This window comes from Maniola hyperantus, chromosome 6 (genome assembly GCF_902806685.2).
Source record: "Maniola hyperantus chromosome 6, iAphHyp1.2, whole genome shotgun sequence".
Lineage (NCBI taxonomy): Eukaryota > Metazoa > Arthropoda > Insecta > Lepidoptera > Nymphalidae > Maniola > Maniola hyperantus.
In genome coordinates this window covers 3,018,621-3,046,461 of record NC_048541.1, presented here as the reverse complement: position 1 = coordinate 3,046,461, position 27,841 = coordinate 3,018,621, and the positions used below count along the sequence as shown (strand labels likewise).

The 27,841-nt window shown below is 39.4% G+C and overlaps 3 protein-coding genes across 5 annotated transcripts in view; 2 read left to right on the top strand and 1 right to left on the bottom strand.

The window, feature by feature from the left end:
• LOC117982930 (neurotrimin-like) overlaps positions 1-22,799 on the top strand; it is a 563,100-nt gene extending 540,301 nt beyond the window's left edge. The window contains exon 9 of the transcript XR_011236864.1: positions 22,624-22,799. The gene's annotated coding sequence lies outside the window, so the exon portion shown is untranslated. The remainder of the gene's footprint in view (positions 1-22,623) is intronic.
• On the bottom strand, positions 95-20,371 carry LOC117983004 (titin homolog). The gene is made up of 14 exons (XM_034969458.2): positions 20,061-20,371; positions 18,077-18,262; positions 17,451-17,754; positions 16,522-16,780; positions 14,901-15,085; positions 14,262-14,510; positions 13,659-13,856; positions 12,939-13,080; positions 11,163-11,333; positions 9,970-10,121; positions 9,574-9,704; positions 8,343-8,479; positions 7,274-7,402; positions 95-6,234 (listed from the first exon to the last, which is right to left on the bottom strand). Exons 2-14 carry the CDS (start codon positions 18,241-18,243, stop codon positions 3,773-3,775), a joined length of 4,686 nt encoding a protein of 1,561 aa, XP_034825349.1. The 5' UTR covers positions 18,244-18,262; positions 20,061-20,371; the 3' UTR covers positions 95-3,772.
• Positions 19,444-27,841, top strand: Ids (iduronate 2-sulfatase). Of its 3 annotated transcripts, none has more exons than XM_069499291.1 (5): positions 19,444-19,691; positions 19,816-19,871; positions 22,887-23,364; positions 24,800-25,072; positions 26,141-27,841. In XM_069499291.1, exons 3-5 carry the CDS (start codon positions 23,001-23,003, stop codon positions 26,743-26,745), a joined length of 1,242 nt encoding a protein of 413 aa, XP_069355392.1. In that variant the 5' UTR covers positions 19,444-19,691; positions 19,816-19,871; positions 22,887-23,000; the 3' UTR covers positions 26,746-27,841. The 3 variants fall into 3 exon arrangements, with proteins under 3 accessions (XP_069355392.1, XP_069355391.1, XP_034825342.1); XM_069499290.1 differs by having other exon boundaries at positions 19,816-19,958; XM_034969451.2 differs by lacking the exons at positions 19,444-19,691; positions 19,816-19,871 and adding an exon at positions 22,298-22,596.

Below are 27,841 nucleotides of genomic sequence, written 5' to 3'. Positions count from 1 at the left end.
CATTTGGAAAAGAGAAACTTGAGTTTTAGTTTGTTTCTGTTTATGGTTTAAAACTGCTATTAGTACAAATCGGTCGTTAAATAAAAGGCAATACTTGGTTGTTTAAATGTCATTTTTTTATTTTCCTAAAGATTTTTAAACACTCCATAACATTATCAACACATGTACTCTTACAGTGGTGCCAAATCTAATAAATTTGTCTACGTATAGTATTATATTCAGAATATTTCGATTACAATATAGAAAAATAATATCATGGAGTTGAAAAGGTGTACAATAATTTTGCTTAGATGATAATAATTATTGTAAAATTTCAAAAATAAATTTCAATTTTTTAGAATATTATTCGTCAAAAAGACTAATCTTAAGCAGCAATTAATAATACAGAAGTGTACGTTACTGACAAACTGGACTGTTCAATTTATTTTATAATATTATTGTATTGTATTTAATAATTATTATGGTAGGTACTTTATTTAAGTATACTTAATGTTTTAGATGAAATCTCAAGGTACAGAAAAGTAGATGATAAAAATGTTTTATAAAATAAATATTAATATGTATCCCATTATCATATATAAATAATAGTTCTTCGTTTTAAATTTCCTAATAATATTCTTATGAGAATCCTTTGGTAAAACAGGGTATTTGTTAATTTAGGTGCTTAAGTTTTAGGTACCTAATATATCAATTAAATTCAATACCCGGTTTTTGGTAGAGAAGTAAGTAAAGATTTTCGATAACTTATAAGCATTTTTACTCTCAATCTAACGTTACTTTTAACACGTATAGTTTTATTTCCTAAATCATTAATTGATTAATTTTAATCGGTTGAAAACAATAAGTACACAACTTTTACTATAAAACGACTGACATCAATTCTAAATGTCCAATATTTATTTAATAAAATTTTGTTGGCGTTGATATGTTTTGCATAATGTCTATAATATGCACCCATAAGAACCACAAAAGTATTTTAAAAACCTGATCATTTTAAATAAATGGAAGTTATAATAACTATGTTATTTAAAATATAAAATATACCTATATACAATGCACCAGTGCATTTACAATATAACAAGGAAATCAATAAAAAATTGCCTAAACGCAGGTTACCCATGTGTCTTGACAAAAATAAAGAATAAATATTTGTCATGATTTAACATAATATTAAGACTAATAATGGGGCCGATTCTCTTTGTACACAATATCTAAACTAAACTAAATTAACAGGTCTAAATCTAGTGCCATGCTTTTCCGCAAGCAACTTTATGAAACGGATAGCAATAGATTTAGATGTGTCACTTTAGTTTAGTTTAGAGATTGTGAACAATGGAATTAGCCACAATATGAACAAAACATAATAAATAATACTCGTTGCAACGATTTTACACAGAATTTGTACATCTAGACAGCAGTAGGTCACGGTATTATATACCAAAAATGAAATGACTTGGTCACAATAATTATGGAACTTTTAAAAAACAACATAGCAAATAATACTGAGGTATTCTATACAATATTTTACGTAAATATATTATTATAACAGCATGATTAGTACATAGAGATTACATTTAATGTTAACTACAATTATATTCAATTTTTAGTATTGGTAATATTATTAAAAGTATCTATAAAAACAGTTTTACTTTTTTATTACTTTCAAAACAGTTGGCAAATAATACCTAAAACCCTTGATCGTTAAATCGGTGATTATAGTATAAATATCTTTTTGAGAAGTATTTTCATTTTGGAAATGATTTTTTAAGGATCACCAACAGTTGTGTAAAAATAATAGGAGTCCGGTCCTATAAGAAAATAGCCGCTGTAGATAGAAAATCTAATTTAGGTACTAATTTATTTAATACCAGTTTGTTTGATCGTAAGTATAATTAGTAATTACAGTTTAGCTATTTTCCTCCATCCTAATTTCAATATGGCGGATATTGTAAAATACTAAGAATATCATAATATGTGATGTATAAAATAAAACGAGACTAGATATTTATAAGTGAGTATGTTCCAAAAATGTACAATTTATACATGGTTTTCGTTATGTTAACTATTGATTACCGTAAAGGGTATTTTATACTTATTGACTTTCATAATGTTCAATAGTTCCATAATGCAATGAAATAAACACAGGGTAACATAATAAATACTCATGTATAAATATTCCATATTATAACATGATAATTTACAATAGATTGTACATACATTTTGTATACTTATTTAGAATAAATAAAAAATTAAAATCATTTCATTGAATAGCTCTTGCACTTGAAATAAACAAATTTTATCGAATACAAATATGTCTAAAAATAAAAATAAAGATAAAATTATTTTTTCTCAAAAATTCGTTACGTCATTAGTGGATACTCTTTTCTAAGAATAGTGAGATTCTACTAAATAGTAAATACCTATCTAAGTCAAAAATGGTACTAATTCGGTCGTGTACAAATAAACTAAACTAAATAGGACTAAACGTAGTGCTATCCTTTTCCATGAAGAGTGTAAGGAAAAGAAGAGCACAATTTTAGTCTTTTCAATTTAGTTTAATTTAAGTTTCGTGTACAAACGTGCACCATTTCTAACAGCGCTAAATTGCGAAATTCCTAATGCAATTTTTTTTTCTGTACTGGCCTCGTGTATAGTACTCGACAGGTCGAGATGGCAATCGGGGTATGAGGCGGGGGGACGCTCTGCATACCCACACGTCACTCGCGCTATATCCCGCACCGGGTTAGCGCGTGAGACGTGAGCTGAGCGGGTGTGCGGGGCCTCCCCACCCCGATTGCCATCTTGACCTGTCGCGAACTATAGTTTTACTGAGATGTAGTGCACTGCGCGAAGAAAATAGACTTTAACTAAAACTACGTACTACCAATGATATTTTACACAAAACTTAAACTAAACGCACTAAAATTCAATGGCATAACAGATGAAAACAAGATCATGTCAACTAAACGAACTAAGTACTTAGTTCTGCTTTAGTTAGTTTTGTGTAAAACTAAAATGGCTTTAATCTAAATAAATTAAGCAAAATAAGTACCTACTTAGAGCACTGAAAGTGGTTGTGCCAGATTTCTTGAGCTTAGACGGGTTTGGATCAACAATCTCTACGGTACGCGGCCGAAAGTGATGAACATCGATCTTTAGAAAGAGAGTCCGCTAATTTCGGCTTCGTAATAAACTCATAAACTCAGCTTAATTCAATTTAACGTAACAGCAGCGACTCAAAGCGGAGTGCGGCGTAGACGGGCGTCATGTTTACATTATTCCAATTTCGACCATGTGACTTAGTCAATAAAGCTGAGTTTAAGATTTTGACATTTATTAAAAAAGGCGCTGCGCTTCGGCTCCACTCTACTCCGTAGATATGCGTTGCGCCTTAAGTTAACTGGCTTCGAATTTAACCTTACTTCACTATAATATCTACTCAAGAAATCTAGTCGACATTTTTTATTGTTTTTCCTACATTTTTTAAATTTTTTGTTTATAATTTTTATTTGCAACAGTTATATACTGACAATTTCTTCTTAACATTGTTGTTAAGAGCTATCAGTATCATATACCGTATATTATAAAGAATTATAATTTTACCTTGTAAGGATTTTTTTTTGTGTTTTATCTGTGCATATTCACTTTAAAATTCATTTGCTAATCTAAAGTTACAACAATAATAGTTGTAATATTCACTAATAAGACTAATAACTGTAAACTGCATAGCTTAAAATATCATCAAGCTCAAAAACGTTGAACACGATTTTTATTACTTTTTCTTTCTGCGAGATTTTTTGGATTTCGATTGTTTAGAAGTTAAATTGGTATTAGCAGCTTCAGAAGTTTTCTTATCGTCTTTATCACTGTCAGCCGATAGCGCGGGAGACGCGATGTCATCATCAGACGATTTTTCTAAGTCATCCTTTTCGGCTTTTGTATCATCATCCAACTTAACTTCTTGGGATGTAATTTTGTCACTTTCAACAACGTTGAACCCTTTCTCTTTGCGCGTTGGCACTTTTTCTATATCGATCAGATTGAAAGTACTAGATTCGATTGCTTTCTTTGTAGTATCTTTAATTGATGAAAGAATATCGTCAATGTTAATTTTGCATATGGGGCTAGTTATTTTTTGATCTTCTTCTAAAAGACTGTCTCTCATAACTTCGAGTTTGAAGTCGTCCAAACCGAAACCCAGCGGTTCTAATGGTGGTAAATCAGGCAAAGCTGAATGGTGTTCTTCAACGAAATTAAGGTCGGAAGGGGCATCACATTCGGCCACCATAATATCGGTTCTTTTACAAAGTTCCATAAGTTTTTCTTGCAAAGATATTTCTGACTTTTTATTGAACTCTAAAACAGCAGCTGCATCTTGGGTATCATCTTTCTTGGTCGTTTCAACATTAGATTCAATGTCTTCGTCCTTTTTAACGTTTTTAGATGCTGCAATGGAACTCCAAGATTTAATAGGTTTTTCAACTTTATCGCTTTCGTGATTTTTCTTTTCCGACAGCAATGGTGATTTTTTATTTGTTTTGTTGCCACGTGTTATCTGTATTTCTGGAAAATCATCTTCGGTTGTATTGATAACATAAACCTCCTTTTCCTCAATTTCAGAAGTCTTTCCTGTTTTACGACCATCAAGTTTTGGAGACGACGATTTACTTTTAACAGATTTTGGAGATTCTTTAGCGAAAAGCGATGTGGCAGGTTTAGAATCGAGAAAATTCATAGTATCAGAATAAATTGGTTCCTTATTTTGAGAATCGCCGACGGTTTCTATTGTTATGGAAGTAGACTGCGCATAGGATTTTGTTTCACTGAAAAGGCTCTCGTTATGGTTTATTTTTTTTGTCGTGCCAGTACAAGTAACGTTTGGAATTTCAGTGGTATTATCAGCTTTTGTTACATTCTCATCTTTTCTTTCAGGAGTTCTGCTTTTTGATGCGCGTTGTTTTTTAGACTTGGTCAAGTAAGAAGAGGTTTCCATTTCTTCAAATGGTGTTGAAATGGACACTAGATCTCCACTCAATATTTGATGCTTGTCCTCTATCGCATGTATTTCAATGAAACTGTCATCATCTTCTTTTGCCTGTTGCTCTTCCGATTTCTTAGTCTTTCGATTCTTTTTAGGTTTAACTTTTGTTTCCTCTACTTTAGTATCTTTTGGTGAACATGATAGTTCTTTATTTGATTTCACAGAATTTCCGGGTTCATTCAAAAGCATATCCCAAGCTTGCTCCTCCGTTTTTATTTCTTTTTCACGTTGCTTTTCAGTCGATACTTTAGCAGATTTTGGCATTTCCGTAATAACATTACTATCTTTCTCGATTAGAGAGAAATCTTTTTTAACTACAACTGGCTCTGAATCTTTAACGGGTTTCTGCAAATGCGTCTTTTCATCTTTAGTCGTCTTAACTACTTCTTTTTTAACCTCAGTGACAGTTTTCACTTTCGAAGCTTCCTCTTCCCTTTTGGATACATTAATTTCGGAGTCATCTGTAGATTCTTTACTCTTAATACTAAGGCCACTAGCAGCTCTATCACTAACTGACTTGGTGGTGGGAGATTTCTTAAATCTAGGTCGAGCCACCGGTTGAATATCATCCGGCGCTCGATTCAATTTTGGCAGTGATTTCGATACATCCTCTCGCTCCATCTCGGCGACCGAGACCCTGTCGCGCACACTATCACACGTCGCACTATCACGCTCGAGATCTTTATTTACAAAGATATCCTTAACATCTAAATTAGGTCTATCTAAATTTGCTACATCGGGCATCGTTGCCCTCTCGGGGGGCAAAGTGTACTTCTCGTCATGGAAGTCGTAGGTGTCGGTTCGTTCTTCGAAGACTTCGGTGCCGTAGTCGATGCGGTCTGTCGCGGGTAGCCAGGAGCGGACGCCGGTGAGTTCGGCCGGGATGACGACGTCCGTGTTGAGCGGCAGTGGTTCTTCCTCCGGGGAAAGCTCTCGTGGCGAGACGCTTTGCACGGGGATGGTGGTGGAGTGAGGCAGCGGTTGCGCGGTGAGGTGCGGCGCGAGGGGCGCGGGCGCGCGCACCACGGGACGGAAGGCGCCCTCGTCGTCGTTGGAACGCGTGTAGGCGTCGGGGTCGAGCAGCGGCGGCTGCGACGTGCGCAGCGGCGCCACCACCGTGCCCTGCGGCGCCACCGCGCGCTCCACGCCCGCGCTCGACGCCGCCCGCGGCTCCGAGCGCCCCTCCCGCAGCCCTATACCAAACCGAAGGCAACCACGTTAGTTCATATACACCGGGCGACGAGCGCACGATCCGACTCATCGAGACGTTTGGAGTCGGAAGATGCGCTCGAGCGTAGACCCGAAATGGATTTAGAAAAAAGCAATGTAGTGGACGAGTTAATTCGAAAGCCAAAAAGAAGTATCGGGTGCCTTTGGCTTCGGTATAGAGCTGGGCGGACCGCATGAGAGGGCGCGGGACTTACGTGGTCGGGCGCGGTCGCGCGTGCCGCGTCGCGCCCTCTCATGTTGTGTGTTAATTAAGCTTTCTTCGGTAACTTCTCCACTTGCAATGCTTCAGTCTTGTGTCACTTCACCGATTACGATGTTAACGCTTATGAAGTCATGACGTAGCAAATATTGTTAAGGTGTATTTACACATTCGCCAAAGAGAGCGCACCGAGTGAGAGCCGCACGCGAGCCTCCTGTTCACGTTTTTGGCTTCGGCCGCTCTCGTTTTGCAACTGCAAAGTGGTTGATATCATGCGCGACATGTCACTAACAGTGAGTGCCGCGCCGTATACATGCAGGGCGAATGTGTAAATACATGGTAATATGTAATTAACTAATAAAACAGTTAAAATCATACCTATATGTAACTCCATTAGTTCATGATTGAATTATCGATAAACCGATATGTTATAAAAGCACAAGTTAATAACGTAAGAAAGAAGGTAAGTATATTTTCACACATGACACAATGTGTTCCGGCGCTTTTTCTGCTTGATTGCAAGTGGAAAAAGCACCGGAATAACCAACTCTTTAGTTATAAGATGTAATGTGTAGCATAATTTAAGAAATAAATGTTTTTCTTTCTTTCTATTTTCAACAATTTAAAAGACCAAGGTCTTACCACAAAAATTCAAACAAGCGCTAAACGAGATTTACTTGAACCAGACAGATTTCCAATACAAAAACTCCCAAAACGTCAATTCAGTCATCAGATGTTAAACTTGTTCAAATTTTTTTGGTAAGTTTTCGGTAAGGCCGTTAGAATGTGAACAGAAGCCTTACCGTGGTCCTCTTTCATAGCCTCAGCGAGGTCCTCTCTGAGCTGCACGTCGCAGACGGAGGGCGCGCGCCCGCTCTCCGCCAGCAGGGACTTGCGCCGGAAACTGTCGGATGGGGAGTGTTCGAGCGAACCTGTCCACATGAACCCTTACTTTAGCAGACTGCCTATTTATTTGCTACACTCTATCCGCGGAAATAAGTTAATATAGCGCTCTCTCTGTTGCGTAATCGCATACAAACAATAGAGCCAAAAATGACAGTGTCATAGCACAGACTGCAGACATAGTCGCGGGCATCATCAATTCATCAGTGTAAATATATAAAAGCAAACGCTGACAGACTGATCTATCAACGCTCAGCTCAAACTACTGGACGGATCGGGCTGAAAGGCATGCAGATATGTAACTATTATGACGTAGACCTCCGCTAAGAAAGGATTTTTTGGAAAATCAACCCCTAAGGGGGCATAATAGGGGCTTGAAATTTGTGTAGTGTGTGTAGTAACGAAGTCGCGGGCATACGCTAAAGTGCGACAAGGCTATCTTGACGCGTGGCGAAAATCGGAACTAACGTTGCCGTCAAGTGTCCCCTTTGTTCTTGTTTGAATATTCTGTGGATATTCTAAGTTTGTTCTCCAACAGCGCCCCCCTGTCAATGTTATTCAAGTGCCAAGAGAGCCTTATTACACTGTCATTGTACGTATAACAAATCGGCCATCTTGGCTTCGACAATGGACGTCAGTTTCGTAATTAAGCGCTCCGAGAAACCACGGAGATGACACCCATATAGATTTATTGAAAACTAGCTTGTGCTCGCGACTTCGTCCGCGTGGACTACACAAATTTCAAACCCCTATTTAACCCCCTAGGGGTTGAATTTTCAAAAATCCTTTCTTAGCGGATGCCTACGTCATAATAGCTATCTGCATGCCAAATTTCAGCCCGATCCGTCCAGTAGTTTAAGCTGTGCGTTGATAGATCAGTCAGTCAGTCAGTCAGTCAGTCAGTCAGTCAGTCATTCAGTCGGTCAGTCGGTCAGTCACCTTTTCCTTTTATATATTTAGATAACTCACTAGCGGAACCGGAGTCGATGAGTACGGGCACGATTGGTCTGACGCCGGGCATGTTGACGGGGGTGGAGCGAGCCGCGCCGCGCGCCGCGCTCGTGTCCACCTCCACCGCCTCCACCTCTGACAACGACGAGTTCGAGCTGAAACAATTACTTACGTTCACCTACGCCGTCTTTAGGCCGCGGATACACCTCAACAGTACGCGGCCGAAAGTGATGTACATCGGCCTTTAGAATGACATTTCGGCTTTGTAGAGCGTTGTCTCTGTCACTCATACCTATATGACGTTTTGTCGGTTCTCACGACCGAGACAGTGCTCTACAAATCTACTATCTCCTCCTAAAGGTCGATATACATTACTTTCGACCGCGTGCTGTACGTTAATAAATTGTTTTATAGAACCAGAAGTTTTATAACTATGATTAAATGAATTCTAATTTTGCCTTTTGCGGAACCTATTTTTTTACGAGTTTTGTATAAGACTCACATTTATATAAGTCTTGAAGACGACCTGTGTGGTCGATGAGGGCCGGCGTGCGTAACTATTTTCACTTGACACAGCCAGCGCTCCTTCTCGCTCATATGCATATTACACGTGCGTGAAGGGGACAGCAATACATACCCAGTGCTATTGTAAGTCTTGAAGACGGACTGTGGGCCCATCCAGAGTCGTCGATGCGGGCCGGCGTGTGTCATTATTTCCACTTGAGACAGCCAACGCTCTTCCTCGCTCATACGCATATTAAACGTGCATGAAAGGGACGGGTATACATACCCAGTGCTATTGTAAGTCTTGAAGACGAACTGTGGGCCCATCCAGAGTCGTCGATGCGGACCGGCGTGCGTCACTATTTCCACTTGAGACAGCCAGCGCTCTTCCTCGCTCATACGCATATTAAACGTGCATGAAAGGGACGGGTATACATACCCAGTGCTATTGTAAGTCTTGAAGACGAACTGTGGGCCCATCCAGAGTCGTCGATGCGGACCGGCGTGCGTCACTATTTCCACTTGAGACAGCCAGCGCTCTTCCTCGCTCATACGCATATTAAACGTGCATGAAAGGGACGGGTATACATACCCAGTGCTATTGTAAGTCTTGAAGACGAACTGTGGGCCCATCCAGAGTCGTCGATGCGGACCGGCGTGCGTCACTATTTCCACTTGAGACAGCCAGCGCTCTTCCTCGCTCATACGCATATTAAACGTGCATGAAAGGGACGGGTATACATACCCAGTGCTATTGTAAGTCTTGAAGACGAACTGTGGGCCCATCCAGAGTCGTCGATGCGGACCGGCGTGCGTCACTATTTCCACTTGAGACAGCCAGCGCTCTTCCTCGCTCATGCACATGTCTGCACATCTCTGGAACAAACAGAATATTGTCACATACAAAATCCTTGTATCCTATTCTTTTCTATGTCGTGTCTATGTCGTGGCTATATCGTGTCTAACTCATCCGGCGCGGCGGCCGGTTGGAAGGTGGTAGTGGTGTTAAGAGATTGGCGACAGCAAGCGGACTCTGTAGCGGCCATCGCCTCCACTTCTCCACCACAACTCTATCGGTCTATAGCTTATCTATTCGTGTCGATGTCGTATCTAAGTCGTGTGTATGTTGTGTTGAACTCACCCGGCAGCTAAGCGGTTGTAGGAGCGGGTTGGAGGGCGGCAGCGGCGCTAACAGATCGGCGGCGGCCGGCGGTCTCTGTAGCGGCCACTGAGCCATCGCCTCCACTTCCAACTCTATCGGAGACTCGTCGCAGATCTTTTCTTTCGGCACACCTAGCAACAAGAAGTTTGAGGCTAATGAAATGTTTGAAAAAAAAAAAAAAAAAAAAAAAAAAAATACGTATGGATACTTTCCTTGAATTTTAATTTTTGAATTTGAACACAAAACATAGCAGTTGTCTACAATTTGGCAGCATTATCACTATCTAGCGATCTCTTCAGCCAAACAATGCAATTGTGGGAAAGGACATAGATACAAAATTTTAAATCACTGGTAAAAAAAGTTTTTTGATCGTCTATTTTGCAGCATAGGTGATACTGGTGGTGGGCCATATTAAAACCGTAAGCCAGCATTGTTTAGGGACAGGGTATAAGTTGCTAAAGCGCGTGGCCGCCATTTTAGCAACGTCAGCACTAGACTGAAGTTTCGAGCTGATGGTATATTTTTATTTCGGCGGATGTCAAAATGACGTCATTTCGATGTAAATGAGACATGTTTCCAGCGCAATAGCAATTTGCGGAACTTATAAGAAAGAAAGAAAGAAAGAAAAGACGTTTATTTATGCAATTGTGCCACACATTACAACTTAAAGCTAAGAGCTGGTTATTCCGGCGCTTCTTCCACCTGAGAACAAGCAAAAAAAGCGCCGGAACAAACTGTCATATTGTGTGGCACAACCCGAAAAAAGGGTCCCAGCTCAGCATTATGCTGTATGCCTTGTTGCACAAGAACATACAGCGCTGATTTTCAGCTGGTACCCTGAACCGGGTGACGCCACGGAATCATAAACTAATGATAACTAAACTAATGATAACTAATAAAATACACGGAAACATAAAAAAATCACTAACTAACAATAACTATACTTAGTTATTTAGCACCATACATAATTCAATATCTAATAATAGTAAGATAGTATACTCACTGCGCGCGGGACGAGGATGCAGCGCCAGGTGTAACAGAGCGCCAGAGGCCGCCATCAAGTAAAGCGGCACGGACGCCGCTCGGCCTGTGATGCCGCTCACACCGAAGCACACGCGAGCCAGTAGCGGCACCGAGCCGTTCTCTTCCGATACAGAAGATAGTATACTCACTGCGCGCGGGACGAGGATGCAGCGCCAGGTGTAACAGAGCGCCAGAGGCCGCCATCAAGTAAAGCGGCACGGACGCCGCTCGGCCTGTGATGCCGCTCACACCGAAGCACACGCGAGCCAGTAGCGGCACCGAGCCGTTCTCTTCCGATACAGAAGATAAACGCTGCCGACCTGCAAAAATTACTTAATTCAATACTGTTGAAGAGTCTTCTCGATCGACCTAAGTCAATCGGGGTGCGGGCCTCGAGGCTGGGCCTCCTTGCCCGGGCATTTCCTCTCAGGTAGCACATTGTTACCTGGATCCTTATAGTTTTTGGCCTTAAGACAATAAGGTCTACGCCAAAGATATTTAATACACTGCTGCGGTCTCCACAGTCCACATATTGACGCTAGATGACGCTACTCTACAACTTTGCATGTACACGATTTGGCTTAGGCTGTAAGTGTATATTGTTTAAAAAAAAAATTACAAAAAAAATAAAAACCGACTTCGTTACACAAACACTAAAAATTGAAAAATAATTTAATTTATTACCGAATATATTATGTATACAAGAGTTAATATAGTTCCATAATAATACTTTTTGGTGCCGGTGCCAATTAGCTTTAGCTGCGCGAATCGTCTAGACTTCATATTTTTATGGGACTCCACAATGGCACCTCATTGGCACCGACCCCAAAAAATATTATTATGGAACTATATTAACTCTTGTATACATAATATATTCGGTAATAAATTAAATTATTTTTCAATTTTTAGTGTTTGTGTAACGAAGTCGGTTTTTATTTTTTTTGTAAAAAAACATTATTTCACAATTTTTAGTGGCCCCATGGAATTATGCTATGACTGGTTAAAAGTCTACTGTTTACTAAGCTATTACACTGATCGCGAGCAATTTACTCTTATCCGTTGAGGAGTTCCAGTATCTATCTTCGAAGATGTTCATCAGATCTTCACCAAATTGAAATGGGACCAACTTTGAAGTATACCCTTTCAAACAAAAAAATAATTTTCAAAATCGGTCTAGGCGTTTTCGAGTTATCGGGGAACATACATAAAAAATAAAAAAAATAAAAAAATAAAAAGATTCCGACGAATTGAGAACCTCCTCCTTTTTTTGAAGTCGGTTAAAAATGAAATAAAAATAAAAATAAAAGGATACTTTGCACAATCTTACGGGAAGTAACTTACAACGTACAAACTAGATGTCGACATAGGTCTTTTCAATCACTTACTTTAGAGTCTAAATCTCACAAACGAAATTTTCGCTAAATACTGCCGCTGCCATAGGTTCTATAAGAGAAAAACCGGCCAAGTGCGAGTCAGGCTCGCGCAATGAGGGTTCCGTATTACAGTCGTATTTTTTCGACATTTTGCACGATAATTCAAAAACTATGATGCATAACAATAAATAAAAATCTGTTTTAGAATGTACAGGTGAAGACCTTTCATATGATACCCCACTTGATATAGTTACTCACTTCGAAAGTTGAAAATACTAATTATTAGTTCATGACCACAATTTAATTTTTTTGTGTGATCTAACCCGAAATTCACGGTTTTCAGATTTTTCCCCAAATGTCAGCTATAAGATCTACCTACCTGCCAAATTTCATGATTCTAGGTCAACGGGAAGTACCCTGTAGGTTTCTTGACAGACAGACAACAAAGTGATCCTATAAGGGTTCCGTTTTTCCTTTTGAGGTACGGATTACGGAACCCTAAAAACGACTCCATCGTCATGATAGCGTAACTAATAGGTATATAGGACTCACCCGAGCTGGTCCTAGTGATAGTGTTTGTGGCTAGGTTATGCGTGGGGCGCAGTTGTGCGAGCGGGGTGCTGCTGTTTGGCTGCGGGTAGGGCGGCAAACGAGGGTTGGGGAACCACGCGCCTGCGCCCATGCCCTCACAAACCTGGGTAGATGAAAAATCATTATAGATCTTACATTGAAAATAATAAAAACTGCCATACGCCTTCAGGTCAGCCCGCTTCCATCTTAGACTGCATCATCCCTTACCACCAGGTGAGATTGCAGTCAAGGGCTAACTTGTATCTGAATAAATAAAAAGCCGGGAGGTGTCCTGGGCCACCCAATAGAAGTCAAGAGTGAATAGGCATCTTCTAGGCAAGCGCTAACATCTAAATTAAAAAAAAAAAACTCACTCTTAATCTGCCTCACTTAGTGCAAATGAGAGCGAAAAAGAAAGAGACAATGAGTTTCGCACACTTACACCTTTATAGTTTATACAGACCAGCTTTGATATGACTACTCCACAAATCGCCTAATATCCTAACAATTTTAAGGTTATGAGCGCAGAGGGCGCCGTGTATAGGACAGCCCCATACATGGGTGGAAGCGCCAGTCAGTTGATGACGCGCGGCTGAAGAACGCACCTCGCACGGGCTGATCGCGAACACGTGCGTGGTGCCCCGCAGCGTCGATATGGCTACTCAGTACCTACTATGTACATACTGTACTACAGTTGCTCACAGGGCTATGAGCGCAGGGGGCGCCGTGTATGGGCAGGCCGGCCGAGCGGTGGAAGCGCGACAGGCGGTTGACGACGCGCGGCTGCGTGTGTGTGCGCACCCCGCACGCGCCGCCGTACGGGCTGATGGCGAACACGTGCGTGGTGCCCCGCAGCGTCGATATGGCCGCCCAGCGAGAGTCGCCCGATATCGCTATGTCCTGTGAAATCATAATGTAACCTCAACAAACATCCTATACCTCTTGAATGATTTTTTTGTTATATTTTGATACTTCACTTCGCAGAAAGTTTCGGGCTTTGGGCCGAAGCACAAGTAACTGTGTTGCGATGCTATTTCGCGCCGCAAGGCGTGTTGCTGCAGTGGCTCGGATATCCAAAGAAGCCATGTGATCGTATCCAGTAGAGACTGGACGTATTTTTTGTTATAGAGGATTTATCCAGTGTCATGGATCGCAAGAAACGTGTAGCACTTCTGTTATTCTAAAGTAAAGAAGTAATATCGGAAGAATGAGCGACGCGAATCCATCTGTAAGTTTTTGCGAAGCGTCGTGCGAGCCCCCAGATAATGGCTGATGTCGCAACGCAGGCATGTTTTGGCCTTTTACCTGCACTTTAGCCGTAGTATCGCCTCTATGGAGGATATACAAGTGATGCACGGCGGCCAGGCTCGGGCCGCAGGGGTGCGGGTTGATGCGGAACACGTGGAAGTCGTGGCCGCGCCGGTCCGCAGTCACCAGGAGCATGCCGCTCGGGTCGAACTTCAGGGCGATTATAGCCTCAGAGTGCGCTATGAAGTGAGCTACGATTGGATCGCAGGGGTCCTCGCAGTCTTGGCTGTCTTCGTCCTCATTGCCCTGTGAAACTCAGAACTATGAATAGTTTTCATTACAAAATATTTACAAATTTAGTTTTCATTACAAAATATTTACACGCACATGCAAACTGTGGAACCAACTCCCATCGGCGGTGTTCCCACTAGATTGCAACATGGGGTTATTCAAGGGGCGGACCAACAGATTCCTAAAAGGCCGGCAACGCGTCGGCGGTTCCTCTGGTGCTGCAAATGTTCACTTAACATCAGGTGACCCGCCTGCTCGCGGGTCACCTGATGTTAAGTGATTACCATTAAAAAAAAAACAAATTGAAGATGGCCTAGAATAGAATGTACAACTTTTTGTCACCATTTTTTTTGGAGAAATAAAGACGTATGGAGAGTATATACGGAATGTATTTATTAGACGTACCTCAATGTCCAACACGGTGACAATTCCCGGCTGCTGGATGTCGGCATGCGGCGGCGATGGCGACTGAGACGTGCTGCGCCCGCCCGCGAGGCTGTGAGCCACGCTCTCGCCCAGCCCCCGTAAGCCCTTGCTTAGGGATTTTGCTGCGTGAAGTACTGTTGCGGTATAGCTGGTTACGCCTTCGCCTGGGAACGATTGTATGGAGTTTAAGAACTTTCTCAAACCCCAAAGAGGAGTTCAAGGTTTCCCAAAAGGCTAGCATGAACGATTGTATGCAGTTTAAGGACTTTCTCAAACCCCAAAGAGTAATACAAGGTTTTCCAAAAGGCTAGCACGAACGATTGTATGGAGTATTAGGACTTTCTCAAACCTTAAAGAGGAGTCCAACAAGCTTTCCCAAAAGGCTTGTACGAACGATTGCATGGAGGTTCAGGACGTTCTCAAACCCCAAAGAGCAGTAAGTATAAGGTTTTCCGAAAGGCTAGCACAAAGGTTGTGATTAATGATTATTTATTATCAAATTGCTGCAATTGCAATTTTTGTGATTGGCTAAACTTATGGTATTTCTGCTGCACCTGCGCATTTTAGCCAATGAGGGAGTGTCAGCCAATGAAACTTGAGTTGATGGTGATGCAGAATTTTTAGAAAACTGGAGACAGACAAAAACACTTCTTATGTCGTAACATCAAAGAATTCATATATGGGATGTTTAAAACCTAAATGCACGCGTCGAAGTTGCGAGCATTAACTAGTGTAGAATAGGGAAGTGAAAGTGAAATCAGTCTGTGAATTATACGGGCGGAGGCACGAGAATATGTCTAGGTAGTTATAATTAATTGCCAACTAGTGCATTAATAGTAACGCTTGTTTAGTTGTGAATATTAAAACAATAAAAATGCAGTAGTGCAATAATGAATAAGGTCAGCCTCAGCCGTTGGCCTCTGCAGTCTGCAGTCTGTACAAGCGATCGATAAAGACAAAGGAAGCGCATTTCTGTTGGTATTTTCGCAAGATATTATCTTTTACTATTATAACACTATTCAAATTAACATTTATTGCAAAGGCTATTGAGTTATCTATAATTCTACTTCTACGCTAATATTTTATTTGATTATCATTGATTTTCGTGAAGTTAAAAGTCCAGAATCTGAATATATAAAAGGACTAGATGATGCCCGCGACTTCGTCCGCGTGGTTTTCGGTTTATAAAAATCCCGTGGGAACTCTTTGATTTTTCGGGATAAAAAGTATAAACAAAAAATAAATTAGATAATATTATTTTTGAAAATCGTGATTATCTACATACCTAAAAAAAACTACTGAAAAATTAATTAATCAAAACGAAAAATCTAGATATTTGGAGCAACTTTTTAAAAATCTATAGACCGACCTAATTGTATTCAATCGTGTTTCTTTCATGAGGAATTTAGATTAAAGACCCAAAATGCACGTTTTCAATCATTAAAATTTTTCCATTTTACACCTAAAAACCCACATATTCAATCATTAAAGTTATTGTAGTTTCCACCTAAAAAACCCTCAAAAATTCGCAAAATATTGTAGTAGAACGATTATATGTCTAAAGTCTAAATTTTATGAGAGAGACGGTAGATCTACTCACTTTCACACCCCCCACTGCTCCGTTTCGACGGGTTCAACTTCTTATCAGCATACGCGAGCCAGCGGTCCCCTAAAGTGAGGGGGTTAATAGGGGAATTGCTCCCCAAGGGGCAAGGGCAGGGGTAGCACGTGGTGATGGCGAGTCTGTCTTCCAGCGTGGCCGCGTCGAAGACAGCGAAGCGCTCCGAGAACGAGACCACTACGGAGCGCTTGTTCGCCAGAACATCTAGTATTGGGTTCTTGAATTTGATGCTTTTCACCTAAAACAATCCATACTAATATAATGTTGTCATGTTATCTGATGCCCGCGACTACGTTCGCGTGATTTACTTTTTTAAAAATCCTGAGGGAACTCTTTAATTTTCTCATTTTTTTTAATGCATTTTTTATTGTTGATATTCCAGCTAGAATGTACAAGTAATTTACGAAAAGATGTGAAAAAATGTATTATTCTCAAATTCGCACATTAAAATAGAGATTCTATTGAACACTGTTAAACAAAACAGATTTATACCTCCAACATAAATTTGTCTTGCTATAACTCTAAGCAAAGTATGCGCAAGTCAAATTAAGCTCTATAGTTCTCTCTATAGTTTCAGACTTAGAGTATAGTTTCGTGATTACATTCGCAGTATCATTAACATGGAACTAGGAATCAGCTTATCTTCTTTCTTCTTTAAATATATAAAAGGAAAAGGTGACTGACTGATCTATCAACGCCCAGCTCAAACTACTGAATGGATCGGGCTGAATTTTGGCATGCAGATAGCTATTATGACGTAGGCATCCGCTAAGAAAGGATTTTTGAAAATGCAACCCCTAAGGGGGTGAAATAGGGATTTGAAATTTGTGTAGTCCACGCGGACGAAGTCGCGAGCATAAGCTAGTATATCATAAACAACAATAATTTTATTAATAAATAGAAGTTACCTGTTCTCCACCACGGATAGATATAAAACTGAGTGAGCAAAACGCCGGGCCCGGACTCGCGGAGTCGCACAAGGCGATGAGGGGCCTCTTCGATGCAAAGCAGTCGCCGTGCTGCGGAGTGGGCAGTATACGGAGCACCCTCACAGTGCCTTGGCGCCACGACAGCACCTCTTGCGCCTCGCCCGCGGGCGGGATCAGCCACACCTGCACGCCCGCGCCGTAGCCCAGGATCAGTAGCAGCGGCGGCACGTCGTTGTCGCTGTCCCCTTCCGGCGTTGGTTCGTTTATGTCTGCTGTTTCGAACCTATGGGGAAGATTATCACATCAACTGTGTGTGTGTGTTTAACAAATACACACAAAAAAGTAGCCTATGATACACCAGTCTTTAACTATACCCATGCAAAAAATTACGTCGATCTGTTGCTTTATTGCGACGTGATTAAAGTACAAACCAATAAACAAATCACACTTTCGCATTTATAACCAGGTTAGCGCGGGGGCTCTGCGGGTGTGCATTGCCATCTTTGTCGCGTACTATAGTTGGCATAGCTCGCAGGATAGCCCCTTTAAACGTTAATGGGCAGCTTACTCTATTTTTTGTAGGAATTATGGTCACTGTGACCTACCTTGCCCACTGTATAACGTCCTTAGGATCAACAGTGGAGGAAGAGGAGAGCGTGACGTCGTTGATGAAGCCGGACACCGCGTCGATGATGCTGCGGTCGCTGGGCGGCTGAGACGGCACCGTGAGCGGCCCGCCCGAACGCGCGTGTCGTGGCGACTCCGCCGACATGCTGATCGCTTAACACTGCCTTTTACAACAAAAACATAAACACTAACTAATGCATAGTTAGGCTTAGAAGCCTCGGGACAGTCGAGAGTTTTTAATATCAGTATTTTAACGGATTCGGATTGGATGCAGTGCATAGCCGCTTTTAGTGTTAACTGTTCTGTTGCATGAACTGAAGCGAGAGCTATCATAAATTGGAAGATAACACTAAGTCTGTGATAAATGGATGCATACAATATAAATAAATCAAAATGAGAACATGTTAAAATAAGTATAGTTTTTTTATCTTTTAAGACATGCAATTTTAAAAACCAGTTTGAAGTCTTTTAGTTTAATAATAACTTAAATTAGTACAATGCACATTTGACATTACACAGTAAATAAAAATAAATAAAACTTGTTCTCTTTAATAGTCTCATAGAAAAGAACCTAAAAATTATATAAATAAAATTCTGATGCAATTTACTGATTTTCTTGCAGAAAATTCTGATGCAATTTACTGATTTTCTTGCAGATTTTTACAACTACAATATACAGTTGAATCTTTATAATGAAGTGCACAAAATATGTAATTGGATGGTTTTACAGACTAACTTTCTTTATTAGCAGCTTTGGACAGGTGGACTCTTTATAAAGAAACATAATTTTTGAACCAAGTGGTCAAAATAATATGAACTTCGACCATCTTAATACTGCACAGACCATAATGTGGTTCAAATAAAGCCGAGCAAGTGCAAGTTGAACTTGCATAGAGTGTTCCGTACAATTAATGTGTAAGTTTGTGCAACAACATTAAGAGATTTGCCATGTTCTTTTGAGACATACACTTGTTATAGGTTTTCCTGTAATCTAAATGTCATCTATTTTCTTAAGTAACTAGAAACAATTTATTATTTAAATTAAGTATTGAAACAAATTAAACCCTCAAACCAAGCCCTTTCATTTGATATACAGTACAGTTTGTAAAACTTTTTCTTTTTAATTTTCTAATTTGGCCCCCAATAGTGACCCTTGTATTTAAAAATCATTTATTTACATTACTATTTAGTATTAGTACATTACATGTTCATGTTTTGGTCACAGAAATTCATGTGTGTACTAAGATTTATCTTAATTGGTCCAGTCGATTCGGAGCAAATTGACTGTGACAGATGACATGACAGACACACAAGTGATTGTTTAAAAGTTTAAATGGATATTATTTTTCCCTCAACCAAATAATATACTTAATTTAATATTTACTTTGTTTAAAAAAGTATTTGTCAGTACTTAATAGTAGCGTTGTAGTTTAAAAGTTGTAAGTTGTACATAAGAATACAGTGCTTGTAAAATTAATCAAACAGAATTTATTACTCATTCATTGTTAAAATGAATAATAACAAATCAAGTACATACAGACCTATGTATTTATTGGTAAATAAAGTGAAAAACTAAAGCAGTTGTCAAATTATGTAGGTATAGGTAAAACTTTTAAGTCTTAATGAAAACAAAACACTGTTAAAGTGTGAGATTACATAATAACAGAAATAAACAACACCACTGCAATACAAACCTAATTATTATTGTTATTTATAGGAAAGCTAAAGAAAATACTGTGAAAAAAAGCTGGTGCTGCATTGTTAAACACGTAGGTATGTACTGAGTCGACCACATACAGCTTACTTGAGTGCAGAGATTCCAAAGGCAAACCTTAGGGACCGAGGACAAAGGAAATCGATGTAAGCTAAACGTTTTGACAATACGATACGATCGCGAATCGATCGACCTCTTGGTTCCCAACAAAACTAAGAAAATTCGCTCTTATATGACATGAAACTTACCTCGTTTATTAATATATGGCTCATTTTAATTCCATTTCAATTAAGTAAATGGTGTAATTGCGTCGTTTTTACTGCCAGTCGAAAATAATGACGTCACAACAATAAGAAAAATATTACGGCACTCACTCAAACACTCGCTTAAATTTGGTTAAAATGCTTTGTAAATTAATTTATCTAAGCAAGAATTAAATTATAATTAAAAATACTAAACACAACAACAGATGTTTTGAACTTTTGTGGTTTGATTGATCGAAATTCGAATGACACTCGCGTACAGTGGTCAAAAACTTGTTTATTTGTGTGGATGTGATTATCGTTTGGCTTTGTGTGGGTGACGAGGTGTACGTGTATATAGAAATCGAACCATATGATGACGAAAGTGTGCAAAAGGTTGTGTGTTATCTAAATTATTTTTTTTATTAAATAAAGTTGGTTATTATTGTTATAAAAACATGATGGTTAAAAAAGATGAAATTTTAATATAAATTATTGTTTGTTAGCAATGAGAATTTATTATCTGCAAAGCTAAAGGTATGGACTATGCACGGACTATGGCTTCCAAAAGACTGGAGTCCAGGACCGTAAAAGCAGTTAACAAAAGTAAAGAGTATGGTTATCTATTGATTATTGATAGGTACATAACTCTTTGTGTCGTATCCCCAGACTTAAGCCCAGACTTCAGTGCGACAAGGCCAGAGACAAGGCTATCTTGGCGCGTGGCGAAAATCGGAACTAACATTGCCGTCAAGCTCAGTCAAGTGTCCCCCAAAGAATTTGTATGTACAACTACGTAGTACACCTAGAAGGCCTACTAAGGCCAGTAACGCGAGCCGAAAGAGAACTGGTGTTCAATGCGTATCCTATGAATGCGTCCCTTTCCTGTTGACATATTTGATTGACATGCCAGTGTGACAACCACAGACAATATTGCTTCATCATCATCAGTGTTGATAGTTTTGAATCTAACTACTACCATGATCACAGTTACGGGTAACTTTAGAAACGTGTCAAATAATTTAACCAGAAAATTCCCTGATAATTATTTGTATAGTCCGTAAAAAATGACCCCTCACGCGTCATTTTTTATGGGCCAACTGTCATGTCAAAAGTATGGTTCACCTTTTAAATAAGGAATTCCTACTTTTGACATGGAATTTGACTCAAAAAGTTAAAATAGCCCGTGAAGAGTTGAGAATTGTACTCGTTATGTTTCAAAGTCCTTGAGTGATGTAAGTAAATATTAGTTGTTAGTACTTTTATAATATTACTACGTTACTATCTATACCTACTTACTTTAAATTTAGTATTATTAATCTATAAAGTTCGAGGTTGTAATTTCTGAGTCAACCTCGAACTCCAGCTCTAACTTGCATGCACTGAAGCGCGCGTATTTTTCAGGACATGCTCAACCGATTGCATAGTATCTGAGGAGCAGAAGTATCCGTATATTGTGTCGCGGAGTTTAAGCCGGTGGAGATAATGCGCTAGTCCAACAATTAAAAATTCACTAACTCAGTTACGCTGAATAATAGCCACCGAGCTCATTAATTGACATTTGGTGGTTCTACATTGCTGCTTCATTACAGACAGTAAGATAATTTTTCGTAGAAAACTTTCAATTGATTAAAAATCAATTGTGTCAAATGAGCTTGGTGGCTATCATTCTTTTTTTAGACACTGAGTCAGCGATTCAGTAGGCTGGTGGGGCTAACTTGGAAGGGATATGGCAGTTTTTTTCTTTACTAAACCCATGCCTCTTGTCGTTTTCCACACGGCATCGTCCAAGAACGCTCAATGGGCTTGGCGGCACGGCTTTGCCGGTAGGGTGAAAGGCTATCGTATTAAAAAACTGCATTTTTGTTTATTGTGATTTTTTTCTACTAACTACTAAACATTTTTGCGGTGTGGCAATTGTGAGAAAGGGACGCCATGAACCGATAGGGGTCCTGCTCGGCTCGTTTTTTCTTTTATCTATGGTTAATCAAAAAGCGTTCTCATTTTTATGCCATAGAGTTTAATTTTGACTTTTAAGATTTTGACAGTGATAGGGATGTATTCCTAAGTCGATGGTGTCCCCTTTGTTCTTATTTGAATATTCTAAGCCTTTGTTCTCCAACAGCGCCCCCCTGCCAATGTCATTCAAGTGCCAAGAGAACCTTGTCGTACGCTTATAAGTGATCTGTGGTCGCAAAACGCAGGGTAGAAAAGACAAAATACAAAATAGGTACATCTCTATGCGACATACCCATAGAGATCACAATTCACATAGAGATAGTAGGCATATTTATCTAAGAAATAAGAAATACTCTTTTTTATGGCCAAGTGATGGTGAAATATGTTTTTTTCAATATTTTTCTATGTACTATTTTGTGCTAAAACAGTTAATTCATTTACACAAACAAATAACATTTTAAAGGGTAATGTATTGATTATTTTTGTTGACGACTGGCGATATCTGACGGAAGAGGAAGTGTACTTGCCAAATATTCAAAAATTGGCGGGAAAAGGCATTAAATTTCGTAATGCTTTTGCGCAGGTAAATCTAAATATATAAAAAGAAAAGGTGACTGACTGACTGACTGATCTATCAACGCACAGCTCAAACTACTGGAAGGATCGGGCTGAAATTCGGCATGCTGATAGCTATTATGACGTAGGCATCCGCTAAGAAAGGATTTTGAAAATTCAACCCCTAAGGGGGTGAAATAGGGGTTTGAAATTTTTGTGGTCCACGCGGACGAAGTCGCGAGCATAAGCTAAGTTATACATATTACTCTTTTGGATTTTCTGATTATGCCTAAATTTTTGTGATTTTCTTTTTTTCAGCAATCATTATGCGCTCCGAGTAGAAATTCGATACTAACAGGTCGTCGACCAGATGCATTACACCTATACGATTTCTACAGCTACTGGCGTGATGTTGCTGGGAACTTTTCCACTATGCCGCAGTTATTCAAAGAGTTTGGCTTCGATACTTATTCAGTTGGAAAAGTTTTTCATCCGGGAAAAAGTTCCAATTTTACCGACGACTATCCTTACAGCTGGTCTGAAATTCCATACCACCCTCCAGAGGAAAAGTATAAAAATTCAGCCGTTTGTAAGGATAAACGAACTAAAAAACTGCAAAGTAATCTGATATGCCCAGTTACTGTTAAGACTCAGCCGGATAGTACATTACCTGATTTGGAAACTTTAAACTATTCTATTGATATTTTAAATCAAAAAGACAGGAGCAAGCCGTTCTTTCTTGCTGTTGGATTTCACAAGCCGCATATTCCGTTAAGATACCCTCACCAATATCTCAGTAAGTTGTAGAGCTAAGAGCAGATTTGGTTTTACTGGACCAATTTTGATGAAACACTTAGTGCTTCACAGTCAGTCTGCATTTGGACTGCAAAATTTGGAATGCAGTTGACACAACTGCCTACCGACTCTGCGTAATCTGTGAGCAGTTCTCTCTATATACTTATAATAGATGAAAGCAGTCGTTAAGACGTTGACCTTTTAGACGCGGCCCGGGGGGGGGGGGGGGTACAGATTTCGATTCGAGCACACACCTCTAACTTTTCTGAGTTATGTGCGTGTTATGCAATAGGCTACTTGACAATTTTTTTAAGTTGGTCTTAAATGGTTAATATTTGTCCTATTATATCAAAAAAATTAACACTATATTTTTTTGCGCCCTAAAAACGGTAAAACTTTAATTTAAAAAAATATTTTTCTTAGACAGGTGAAAACACTGTCGGCCATGTTTGGCCGATAGATTATCTGTGCTCTGACGTCATGCATTTGTAAACAACAGTATAACCCTGTGGTTAACCCTGTGGTTATACTGTTGTTTACAAATGCATGACGTCAGAGCACAGATAATCTATCGGCCAAACATGGCCGACAGTGTTTTCACCTGTCTAAGAAAAATATTTTTTTAAATTAAAGTTTTACGGTTTTTAGGGCGCAAAAAAATATAGTGTTAATTTTTTTGATATAATAGGACAAATATTAACCATTTAAGACCAACTTAAAAAAATTGTCAAGTAGCCTATTAAATATCACTTGCTTTAACTGTGAAAGAAATCATCGTGAGGAAACCTACCTGCATAAGAGTTCTCCATAATACCTATTCTCAAAGGTGTGTGAAGTCTGCAAATCCGCACCTGGTCAGCATGGTAGACTATGGCCAAACCCTTTTAGTGAGTGGGCGATGAATTTATGACGATGATGATGATCGAAGTTTGCTACAGAGATAGGTTGTACATATCGTAGAAAGGGACTTAAATAGTCTACATTTAATACCGGACAATCGCAGGCATAATTTAGTTTTAAATATGAAAACGAACACACTATAGGTACGTTAGTACTATTACATATTCTGTGCTATAGGTACTTATAGTAGGTATGGCGTGGTACTTGCTGCGACAGACGCGTTCTGATTGGTCGACCATTGCAGCACACCCACAGCGCAATAGAGTCTGCAGCATACATTTGTTTGTAACTGTAAGCGATCGGTAGAGATCAGTACCCTTATTATAAATTCGAAAGTGTGTTTGTTAGTTTGTCTTTCAATCACGTCGTGGATTGACGTGATTTTTTGCATGTGTATTGTGTATAGATAAAAAGACCTGGGGAGTGACAGAGGCTACTTTTATTCCGGAAAATCAAAGAGTTCGACCACGGGATTTAAAAAAAACCTAATTCCACGCGAACGAAGTCGCTAGTAATTAATAATAAACCATTTTCAGAAAGAATTCCGATCAGCGAAGTAAAACCTCCCAGCCATTCTCATATGCCTAAAGAAATGCCATCAGTAGCCTGGCACCCTTGGACGGACGTCCGTCATAGAGACGATATAGCGGCCCTAAACATTTCCTTCCCATTTGGTACAATGCCTCCAAAATGGGCGTTGAGAATCAGGCAGAGTTACTACGCCGCGTCGCTGTATGTGGATGACCTTATAGGACGATTGATCAGACATGTCGATAACAACACCATTGTCGTCCTTACTAGCGATCATGGTATGTATTCAATCCATACTAATATTATAAATGCGAAAGTGTGTCTGTCTGTTTGTCCGTCAGGTTAATAAATCAGGTTGGGTCAACCGTTCAACCGATTTTGATGAAATTTGGTACAGAGTTAGTTTACATCCCGGGGACGGACATAGGCTACTTTTCATCCTGGAAAATTAAGGAGTTCCCACGGGATTACAAAACCTATTCATTATAATAACCTATATAATATTATTACCAAGTTATAATAACCTATATACGAAGTCGTGGGAATCATCTAGTATCTAAGACGAAACGTGCTTTAGCTAAGCTTTGGAAAAATGCCTCTTTTAAGTTTGCAGTTTTGTCAGCAAGATTGTAGCCACGATCGAAGCCGTTTATAAAATAAACATAAATCAGTTTAATACTAAACCGTGATATCAGTAGGTCGTACCTGAAAATATCAAGCTGAGGCAGTGCGGCGCCCCGTTCAGCCGAAATAGATATTAAGTTAGATTTAAGAAGTGGGTACCTACCTGTACCTGGGTCTCGGGGAACCAGGGAGCATACTTTGGTTGGCTCCTTGGTTCCCCAGGTGCTGTGGTGGGCTATCTTTTTAGGGTTCCGTACCTAAAAAGGAAAAACGGAACCCTTATAGGATCACTTTGTTGTCTGTCTGTGTCTGTCTGTCAAGAAACCTACAGGGTACTTCCCGTTGACCTAGAATCATGAAATTTGGCAGGTAGGTAGATCTTATAGCTGACATTTGGGAAAAATCTGAAAACCGTGAATTTAGGGTTAGACCACACAAAAAAATTAAATTGTGGTCATGAACTAATAATTGTATTTTCAACTTTTTCGAAGTGAGTGACTATATCAAGTGGGGTATCATATGAAAGGTCTTCACCTGTGCATTCTAAAACAGATTTTTATTCATTTTAATGCATCATTGTTTTTGAATTATCGTGCAAAATGACGAAAAAATACGACTGTAGTACGGAACCCTCATTGCGTGAGCCTGACTCGCACTTGGCCGGTTTTTTTTGGTGTTTTGCATTTATTTATTTATTTTACTTACTCCAAACTTATTTTCAGGTTGGTCATTAGGAGAAAATGGTCTTTGGGCTAAATACAGCAACTTCGACGTGGCTTTGAGGGTGCCTCTAATATTCAGAGTGCCAGGGTTACAACCAAAATCCATAACTACCCCCATCGAACTTATTGACATTTTCCCAACTTTAGTAGAACTTGTGGGCTTAAAAATATCCACACCTAAATGTAAGGGCTTTAATGACAAATCAACCTTATGTTTTGATGGAAAAAGTCTAGTACCATTAATGAGAAATCGCAAAATTAATGCATATACTCGAAAATCCTTTGCGATTTCTCAGTATCCACGACCAAGTGTATATCCAATGCTTGACTCTGATAAACCGAGGTTAAAGGATATAAAAATAATGGGTTATACAATAAGAACTAAGAGATATAGATACACTGAATGGGTGTCGTTTAATAACACAGACTTTACCAGGAACTGGGGTAAAATCCATGGCGTGGAACTATACAATCACATATTAGAGGATGAGGAATCGAATAATTTGTATTTGGATCCAAAATATACACGTGCTAGACAAAAACTGTCTGTATTACTTAGGCAACAAATAGATCCTGGCTTTTACAGTGAGCGTCACGAAAGTTGACAAAGGTGATGTATTTTTGAACAATGGAACTATAGAATAACGCATAGGAATAGGTATAAGATAAGGCGTCATCCTAATACAACGCTATTACGCGATCGTCGCAAGTTCGCGCGAGTTTTACTCGTACGTACCACGATCAAACAATATATTGCGAATGCTCGATTGCGAATCGCCTGCATCAATGTCAAAATATGGTTTCGTATTTTCGTAGGTCGATGTACATTACTTTCAGGGTCCGCGTACTGTACATCGACATATAGAAGGAGATAGCAGATTTGTAGAGCGTCGTCCCTGTCATTGACACCGACAAAACGTCATATAGTAGGTACGTCATAGGTAGGTTTAAGTAAAATAAACTAGTAAAAACTTACTTAGGTGTTTCAATTTATACAGAACTCACAGTGAGTTAGCATAAAATAACAGCTTTTACTTTATTTTTTATCCAAGTATAAATACATTAACAAAGAACTTTATTTTTAATTTATACTTTTAAACTTATCTACTTAGTGCAGATTTCACCAACGTTCAATGACGTTTAACCAAGGAATAAATTGGGTAATGACAGTTTTATACGTGTCTTACACCCGGCTTTACTCACGTGTTTAGTCGACGCTAGCCCGACTAGTTTCGAACCCATCCGGGGTTCTTTTTCTCAGGGACGTGAGTAAAGCCGGGCGTGAGACATGTATAATGGAAATCACTCACGATAGTATAAACGCTAAAATAATGAAAGTTTTTGTATTGAAAACCTGCCAAAATTTCACTCTCAGATAATACTTATTTCACGTTGGTGAAATCGGCCCCAACTCAAGTAGGTAAAACTACAATGGTCTTATCTTACAGCAATAAATTTAAACAAGCGTTAAACGCGCGTTTAATGCAAAACTATCAAAACGTCATTAATAAACTTGTTTAATTTCTTAGTGCTAACACCGTTAACAGTTATTAAATTCTACTTAAATGCAAAATATCCTGAACATGTAAAATGATATCATAACCAGAACTACCCCCGATTGTGTAAGAATAACCATTTACCCGGCCATCGCTATCGCAATCGTCAAGAAATTCTGCCCTTTGATTGGTTGTTTCGCTGTTA